This window comes from Rhyacophila brunnea, unplaced genomic scaffold (assembly GCF_057557595.1).
Source record: "Rhyacophila brunnea isolate RB1 unplaced genomic scaffold, BYU_Rbru_1.0 scaffold_20, whole genome shotgun sequence".
In the NCBI taxonomy this organism is placed as follows: domain Eukaryota; kingdom Metazoa; phylum Arthropoda; class Insecta; order Trichoptera; family Rhyacophilidae; genus Rhyacophila; species Rhyacophila brunnea.
This window is the reverse complement of record NW_028232860.1, coordinates 32,720,526-32,730,480: the sequence shown is the minus strand read 5'-3', so window position 1 is coordinate 32,730,480 and position 9,955 is coordinate 32,720,526. Positions and strand designations below refer to the sequence as shown.

General features: G+C 31.4%; 1 protein-coding gene across 1 annotated transcript; it reads right to left on the bottom strand.

The window, feature by feature from the left end:
* Positions 1-503: 503 nt before the first annotated feature.
* LOC147071545 (phenoloxidase-activating enzyme 1-like) lies at positions 504-6,960 on the bottom strand. The gene is made up of 3 exons (XM_085948398.1): positions 6,847-6,960; positions 2,709-3,008; positions 504-685 (listed from the first exon to the last, which is right to left on the bottom strand). The coding sequence occupies exons 1-3, from the start codon at positions 6,869-6,871 to the stop codon at positions 504-506; spliced, it is 507 nt and encodes a 168-aa protein (XP_085804524.1). The 5' UTR covers positions 6,872-6,960.
* Between the last annotated feature and the right edge of the window lie 2,995 nt (positions 6,961-9,955).

Here is a 9,955-nt window from a genome sequence, read left to right as displayed (position 1 = left end):
AGTGTGTTTGAAGGAAATGCTACTTTAATTCAACCTTGCACAGTCATCAAAAATTTTATTAAAGAATAATAAAATTGAACATTTGTCACGAATGTTTTCTGTTTCGAAATAATATTGTGTTAATTTATCGCTACAATTTTATCTTTTATTTTATTCTAATTCAATCTTATAGGTATATTTTTTGATGGATTTTGTTTTATTACTATTTCAACTTTGTTGAGTTCAGTCAATATATTTGCGTGTTAGCAGCACATTACTTATACAATAAATTAAATAGCAAATACAGTACAAAGTAATATAGAAATAACATTCAATTCATTTAAAAAAAACGTAAACGAATGTGGTTTTTAATACCGAAAATTCCGGTATTTTGGATTTTTAAAACCGATATTTCGGTATTGATAAATACTGGAATACGGGTTTCGAAATACCGATATTGTAATCCCTAGAGAATGGTATTTTAATAATATAGTTTTGGCGTTGGTACACACTGTATTCTGGGATTACCTATCGTATTTCTGACTGCATTCTTCATTGGAGCCAATTGTGAGGCTGGCTTTCATCAGCACCGGTGAACGAAATCCCGTCTGCGTAGAACCCCATCCGGCCACTTCCATTTCGACGCCTTCCAAATAATCATCTGATGCATCAGGAGATGTTGGTAGGCAAATGGGACCCATGTGATCTGAAAAATATCATCATTCTTCAAAAGAAAGAAGAGTCGAACGAAATAGTATGTATATAATTTTGGTATTGTTTTTGGTTGAGAGACAATAACAATTTAAAGAAATGAGACAAGAGATGTAAAAAACACCGAATTATCTTAGGTTATCGTAATATAGGGCATAGTTTCGTAACCGGTGGTCCACGAAGATTTTTGGTTGGGTCACAACTTTTCTGCAGTTCAAAAATAATTAGTATCAACTTTTAAAAGCTTATATTAAATTTCAAGAAATAAATATCTTTCAGAACTCGTGCACCTACAATTGTATAATTATTGTTGATATAAATAAAAAGGATTTCAAGCTATACACATTTATATTTTTTATAAAAATCGATGTTTTTTAAAATAGATATAAAAAATATTAAAACTATGAATTAGTCAAAAATCTCTTAAGTGATACTTAGAAAACTTAATAAACTAAATTTTAATAATAAATATGACTATAATATAATAGCGGTCCAATTCAACAAATTTACATTTTATTACATTTTTTACAATTGTAAGTTTATCTTTGACTTAAAATAAAAAATATTTTTTATTTATTAATTAATATAGTTGAAATTGTAAATTATCAAAAAAAAAACCTCAAATTGCAAGCTTCGTATTTTTCCGCTTGGTGCCTCTTTAAAAACGGCTCAGTAAAGGCTTCACCTTAAAGGGGATCATTATTCCAACAGAGAACCTAGCGGAAAAATACGGAGCTTGCAATTATAGATATTTTTTTGATAATTTACAATTTATACTGTATTAATTAATAAATATGTATCCGAAAACATTAAAAAGAATATTTTTTTTATTTTTAAGTCAAAGATAAACTTACTTACTAACAAATTCGTTTTTTTTTACAATTGTAGTTTATCTTCGTCATTCATACTTATTTGTTTTCGTTGGACTACGAATACATAATATTAGAAATATTGTTCGTTCATTTTTTTTAAATTCATTAAACCCTGCCCCAACCAAACTATAATAGAGAAATATATTATTATATCTATAAAATATCCAAAGTTATGTATGATTTATTTGCATGATTTTAGATATTTTATTAATTAACGAGTATTTTTTTACTATTATATTTATTATAGCTTGGTTTCGCAGGGTTAAATTGAATTTTAAAAACTAACCATAACCGTCTGTAAATAATTGTAGTTTTATTTCACTGAAAACAAATACTATGACTGACAAACTTTAGTGTGCACTGTATTAACAGCCTACGTCCACCCTTCGCCACTGCCGTTTGCCATCATAGTACCGAGATAGATTTGAAAATAGTTAAGGAAAATAAGTTTCTAAAAGCGCCCTATCAAAATAATTACAAGATAAAAAGAACTTTTTATATACGTTTTTAAATTTTCTCTTGAATTATTATGCTCAATATGCTCAAACTTGTACTTGATATGAAATAAATAAAAAACAAACAAACAAATATAGAATACTGAAATGTCATTTTGACATTTCATTTTGATTTCCATAGTGACGCACGTATATATTAATAATTTAGTTGCGAGGACCACCCCCTCAGCAACCGATAATATTCTTTTACTTTTTATGGATTTTTCTGAAATAACTTTCCATACAAAACAGAATTAACTGAAAATTATTTCAATTCTGCTTAAAGATGGCTAAAAGTATTAAAAGAATACATTGGCATCGTGTTCTGATATATTCTAAAAATTTCAAATGTCTAGCTAGTCGGGAAGTTAGTTAAAAATCGATTGCAAGATTTGTACTGGACAAACAACCACCGGACAAACAAGAATACGAGCTAATAAAAACGTTGTAATAAAATACATTCACATGCGATTTTCAGGGGCTCAAAGAACCAGGTGTATTAGATAAATGACCACTGGTAAATTCAGGTACCTATTTCAATAAATGAAACATTTAAAATGATATGCCTATTATGAGGTATAGATGGCTAGCTACCCCTAATATGAAATGTTCTATTTAAGGAAACATTGAAAGTTTGAATAAATATCCTTACAATTAACTTCAAAATCAATTGGTGTTTTGAGCCGGATTAGACCGATATCATCCTTCCAGTTTTTATTTGTGTATCCTGGATGCGCAATGACCTTTTCAATGTCAATATCCTGAGGCTTTAGCTTGCATTCTGGATCGTTTCTTTTTTCATCGCAGTCTTCATCTTTGTCGATGTTATGTTCTCCAACTCTTACACCGGCGAGGGTTCTTTCTCGCGACAACCCTGTGATGCAGTGGGCGGCCGTCAAAATATATCGAGAGCTTATAATGGTTCCCCCACAGCTGAAGTTGATGATACCACCTGAAAAAAAACATGGTAAAAGGACCATGTACAATGTCGCTGTGAGTGAATTTGAAAATTACGATTAAGTACATTTTACTAATTATTTTCATTTTATGTATGTATCAAAAAGAGGCTCTATGTTACGAGAGCTTAGAGCAGCGATACTCAACCTGCGGCCCTTTAAGCTTTTATGTGCGGCCCGAAACACATTTATTATCAGGAATTTCGTATATCTTGAGATTCATTTCGACTTTTTCGACACCCGAAGAGGATTGTCATTATGGTTCACATCAGATCTGTTATAAGAGTGCTGCTATTACACACGATTAATTTAATAAACACGCATAATTTTTGAAATCTCAAAAATGTTTTGTAAAAAAGGGGAGTTTCATGATTTTTTTCGTCACACCAGTAGTGATGCGGCCCGCATTACTTTACAAATATATGTATTTGGCCCGAAGAAAAAAAAGGTTGAGTATCATTGGCTTAGAGTATCTTCCACGTAACCTTGCCATTGTACACAATAACAAGGAGTTGTGTGTATACGCAACCGTATAATTGGATTAGTAAAATCCAGGCACTTGATTGGTTTACTCACGTTTTAATTCAAAAAAATCTATTCCAAATGGCAAGGTTAGGTAGAGGATACTTTACCCGGATGAAAACTAGCAACAGTGTTGCCAAGTTCAAAGTTAAAATTTCAGTAGATTTTGACAAAAAATTCAGTAGATTCCATAAAATATCAGTAGATTTTTGAAAAAGTAGTATATTAGATATAATTTAAGACTATTAAGAATAACAATAACTAATAATATTCATTTATTATAAACAATGATGGCGTTAGTGGGTAAAATGGCGCTCTTGGGTAGAGTTACAATGCTTTTTTTGTCAATTTAGAAGTGTCACACATCAAAAAGGGCGTGCGTAAATCATGTCAAGTTTATTATTAAAATAATCATCAGTTTACTTACAATTATGGAAAAACACAAATATCAGTAGATTTCATGAATTTCGAAAAAAATCAAAAATTCAGTATATTGGCCAAAAATATCAGTAGATCTACTGAAATTTCAGTAGACATGGCAACACTGATTAGCAATATCCATTTTTTGACCATAGACAGATAATTCCGACTCATATTTAATCAATAAATAAGATATACGAGTGGAAATGGCTTGGATGCCTTTTAGTGATTTTATAAAATATATCCATAGTCAGTATTCCGTATCCGTATTCATTTCAATTTATAATAAATAAAACTTGCTCATTTGCATTTACATCAATAATTATTGATAGTATTTTAAAGAGTGAAAAGTGAAACTATTATTTTGCCGTGGTTGTCTATAATGTCTATGGTTTATATAAAAATTGGAGATTTCTAGTTTTTATCCGGGTAAGCTAACGTAATATAGAGCCCGTAATTTGCTAATAACCTTACTCTCGCAACATTTTATTTTGATTCTGGCTTAAAATTAGTACACATTTACTCTACATACTCAAAGTGTTTGTTACTTCTAATAACATATTATTATCATTCCATGAAGAATAATAATTATTAGTGAAAAATCATATTATTTATTAATCACCTAATAACTGTTTGGTAAAAGTAAACTATACCGACAGAGCCATCTGTCTCGAAGTATAATAACTTAAGTAATTGATTGATATAAGGCTTCACCCAGGCATTTATAATATACAATATTATTATACTGTTGTAGTATCCGATTATATCGAATATTATTTTGTGTAATACACCCAAACAATAGTAGATAGATAATATATTTTTTAATGTATACAATTTGACGAGCTTCGTCCTTGAAATTGTCATAATGTATAGTTCATTGTACCATACATCTCATGATTTTACTGCCTATTATGATAAATAAAAATTATGAAATTTTAAAAGTTTTTCTGAGACATCCAATCACATATAAAAATAGATTATTTTTAAAAATACAGATGATTTTTTTCCCTATGATTTAAATTTTTTGCATGATTTAATTGAATTTTAAGAAGCACCATCTATTTTATCAGCTCTACATTAAATTGAAAAAAATATTTAACAGTGAATTGTGTCCATTTTATTTTTTTAGTATAATATAAGTTTGACTGACAAGTAGAGCTCGAAATGATCGGAGCGCACCGGGCTCAGCTCTGGCTCATGATATCCCTAAGATTATCGCTCCGTCTCGTGGAAAATATAATTTTACTGTCTGTAAGTCATATAACAAAAAATCTGATACATTTATTTTTATTTGAATATACAAAATATAGATAAATATGCTAATATATTCGAAAAATTATCGAGAGCTCCGGTTCGTAACATTTTCTATTTCGAGCGCTGCCGACAAGATAAGTAGCTACATATTGTGCACTATAGCCACCCCAGCCTACCTACTTCCAAAAGTAACTCTTCGTCATAGTTTTATATTGGGTAGGTAGGTATATTGAACGGTGATATTTATTTTAATATATGGGGTGTTCAATTATGAAATGAACTAAGTTCACTTTTGGATTATTTATTTTTTTGAATATTACCATCCAGTAGATTAATAATATATACCTAGGAATCTCTGTGTTCACTTTTATATTTCGTTCAATCAGATTTTAATTTAAATATCCGCCGATGAATTGATATAAACGACAATGCTTTGAACTTATATTATGTAATTTGGTCGTTATCAGGGTAGCCGTTTTTCGTGTAAAAATATAATTTCATTTGTGTATCTTGTAAATAAAAAAAAAAATCCAATAGTCCTGCATTTAATATCTCACTATGGCTTACTTTACATACAAACCTACCCTAGTAACAGAGAACTCGAAACGAGCCTCTGGTAAAATTGGGAAATTTTTGACAGGTAAAAGAAACAAAAAAATCGAAGTCAGAATCCTAAATTGAACGAATCTGCAAAGAAAATCAACGTAGAAAAAAAACACCAATATAAAAAAAAAATATAGAAAACTGAAAAAAATAAAGACGATAACAAGGGTTTTTTTAAGAATAGCTAAAAAAGTTTTAATATTAGGATTCTTTGTCATTTTTTAGAAAAAGTGCCCGGTAAAAAATTAGATAATACTGTTCCTACTTCCTAATTCAAATTTTTTTTCACGGTACCTACTAAAGGTGAGTTAGAAATACTGTCACCAGTTTTCGTACTCAAGTCTCGGCATGTACTACCCATACTCAGTACATGTAACCCAATAAACTTGTTCCAAGAAACTTTTTCGAAGTTCTAACGCATGCGATGAGATCATCGCCGCGACTCACTCGTTGGTACTGTTGGTAGACTTTCAATAATATTGACAGTAAATGCGCGTGAACGAGATAGCATAATACACGTATGTCATACCGTGATGCACTCAACTGTTATTGCTCTCCCTTTCTCCACAGTTGTAAAGTTGGTATAGTGAAGGACAGAAATGGTGACATGTTCGTTTTATAGTAATAATATGGAGTTAGTTTTAGTTCCAGTTGGGTATGAGACTTATATCGAGTTGACGTCAATCTCAAATCCCGGAATAGGTACTAGTGCTCGAGTACGCTTTTATCTGGTTTCGTCACGTCACGTCAAATTTTATGCGTCATTGTGCAAATGGATAGATACTCATTATATAAACAATTTGTGTAAAAATGGCTTCTAAAAATTCAAGTACGCCAAACGCTCTATATAATATTCCAAATACTAGTAAGTATTTTGGAACAAGTTTCGATACTAAGTATTTTTTTATACTGGTAGTTAATAAAAATCGACCAGTTTTCCCACCTCTAGTACCTATTCATTAATGCAAATACTTATTTTTTTTATTTTTCAGCACCTACGTATAGAAAGATTCTCCATTGCTCTCTAATACTCACCAACATTGTATGATATCAGAGCCATCCATGGAAATTCCATGAATATAGTTTCATCGCCGTTTGGTATTCGGTCGCGGCCAAGCGGTAGTCCACAATCTTTTGGAAGTTTATCAAGATTACGATGGCCAGTGACGTCAGGAGGACTAGGGGGTGGTGTTGTGTTAGATTCTCCCAGAGACGACGTCTTCAATACAAGATTCGAACAGCAAACCTGTCAAATGTAATAAATGCATTCTCATGCAGTAGCGAAGGGTGGAGGCAGGCTGTTAATAAATACCGACATAAATTGTGCACATTAAACGTTGCTAGGCATATTTTGTTTTTATTGAACTAAGACTACAATTTATTTACAGATGGTGTTGGTTAGTTTTTAAATTTCAATTAAACCCAGCCTAAACCAAACCATAATAGTTTTGGTATACTTTGGGTGATGCGACAAAATTGAGCACATTTTTTATTCATACTTATTGGTTTTCGTTGGATTAAGAATACATATTACACAAATAATGTTCGCTCATTTTTTTTAAATTCATTAAGCCTTGCCTAAACCAAACATAATTAAATACATAAAAAATATTATTCTATCTTTAAAATATTCAAAGTTATGTATGATTTAATTGCATAATTTTAGATATTTTATAGATAAACGAGTATTTTTTGACTATTATTTATTATGGCATGGTTTTTCAGGGTTTAATTGAATTTTAAAAACTAACCAACACCGTCTATAAATTGTAGTCTTATTTCAATGAAAACAAATATGTATGACTGACAAAGTTTAGTGTGCACTATCTATGGCTGATCTTAACAGCCTACTTCCCCCCTTCGCCGCTGCTCTCATGCCTTATAGCAAAAATACCATATAATTATAATAACCGTAAATAATGCGGTATTTTAACAATTATTTTTGAAATGATACAAAAAAATAATGTATTTTTTCCAACTTTCCCTTAAATTTTCAATTCTTTGGTCATATACATAATAATATCCTTAGATATTTTTTTTTTTAATCAAACTCGCGTCAGATACATATAAATGTAATCTTTTGTATTAAGCCGTTATGGGGCGAACACATTACCATCACATTACGTGCTGTCACGTTCTGCCATACTTATAAATGTAGTATATGGTTTCGTCATTCCGCAATTTATTCAGAATGATCATTATCTAAGTATATAAAGTGCCAACTCGAAAATTCCTTGGATCTTTTAAATTATTATCCACCATGGTAATTTTAATTAATTTTAACAGTGTCTACGTGTGCGTATGTCAAAACTACTTGCATGCATAGATAACATATCGAACAAACTCCAATGAACAGACCATAGATAATAATATGCGTAAACACGAGACACAGATAATAATCTAATAGAAAATCCATAGAGCAAACCAGTGAAAACATACAGCAGGCGGTTTTGACATGAGTCGAAATTGTATAGGTAAGTATGCAGAAAATAATAAAAAAAAACGTTCACTGACTCGTGTGGCTGGTGATGTAGCGCGATACCCGTGAGGTGACATAATTATTTTTCTGGCTATATCGACAGATTTTGCTAACTATAAAATACGTTTTTGGTGCAAAATGTGCTAGGAGTATCAGACGGATTACATTTTAAATAAAATAAAAACGACATTACACACTTTTATCCGTAGAGCAAGATTAACGTGACAGTACGTGACTACACGTAGCGTGGTAGTAATGTGTTCGCCCCGTTAGTTACTTATTCGTAATATGGTTTTGTAGACTGCGGACAAGATGGTATTCTGATAGATCTGGATGATACTGAATATTTATTTCAGCCCAAAAGAAGGATGTATATATAACTATATAATAATAATAATATAAAATATTTGTATAGATTACCTTGGGATTATCTTCTTCGTCTTGGCACCGGTGACGTTCTATTTCTTCCTTAACGTTATCTGGGTATGGGCGAGGGCTATTCTCAAGCAATTGGAGGAGTTGTGGACATTTCATCAAGTCTACACAATCACCAGGTTTTCCATCTGTGGTGGTGCATTCTTAAAAATCATTCATTCGTATTAAGGCAGGTTGTCAATGACTTTGCAAAAACAAACTTTTGAAAAAATGCTACAATAATATCTATAATTGTGACAAAAAATACTAGAACAATAGTGAGTAACTGGTTTAGTTTCAGTATTATCCAATTTAAGTGATGTCGACAATATAATATATATCAGTTCTGAAGTTAATGGATGGTTTTACACCTCTTGAGTGTAGTACTTTTACTGTTTATAATTACCAATGATCTATTATTAGGCTTTGACGATTTATACGCTTATCGATTGGATTATTAGTGATAGAGTAAGATAGGGGTGTTTTGCAACACTTCAACTATTCATAATTTGCTTGTTATGTGTGATCCTTGATTTAATAGGCTGGTGTCAACTTACTTTCTACCCACCTTAAAAAAATCTTCCATTCTTCCAAGATTTTTATCTTCCATTCTGGGAGCAATGGTAGCGTGTTGGGAATTTAGTGGAGTTAAAAATAAGATATATCTATGATAGTAGTCTTTAAAAAATGTTAGTTATCATGTAAGAATATTATTAATTGTTAAACTAATAACTTTTTGGTGAGTGCACATAATACCTGAAAATGCCAAAAGGCGAAACCTGGGTCGCAAAGAACGACTCAAATCGAATAGTAGGTGGAAAACTTAAATCCATTATAATTTAAATTCAAATTCCATAAAGTACCTTCGGTACTAACTCCTCGAGTCACCCCGGGTTGTCTTTACAACTCGTTTTTCATGACGTAACGAACTATAATCGCTTTTAAAAGAAGTACTGGAAGCAACTACTGGACGAAGATATCTCTTTGCTGTCTCTAGTGTTGTCGGCACAAAATCTTTCATTACCATGTACCCATTTCCGACAAACTTGATTATCTCATCCATGCACCAAGCGCTTGGTCGCGCTTTAAAATTTTGGATAGATACCACTTGGCTATGCCATGTTATTTGTCCAGCGATGCTCTATTTTACTAATAATATAACTGATCCATTTCCACACCAAGGTACTATCGTATTTTGTTATCAATTATATACATCACTGTCATTAAATTTGCCTCCTTACGGGGGAACAC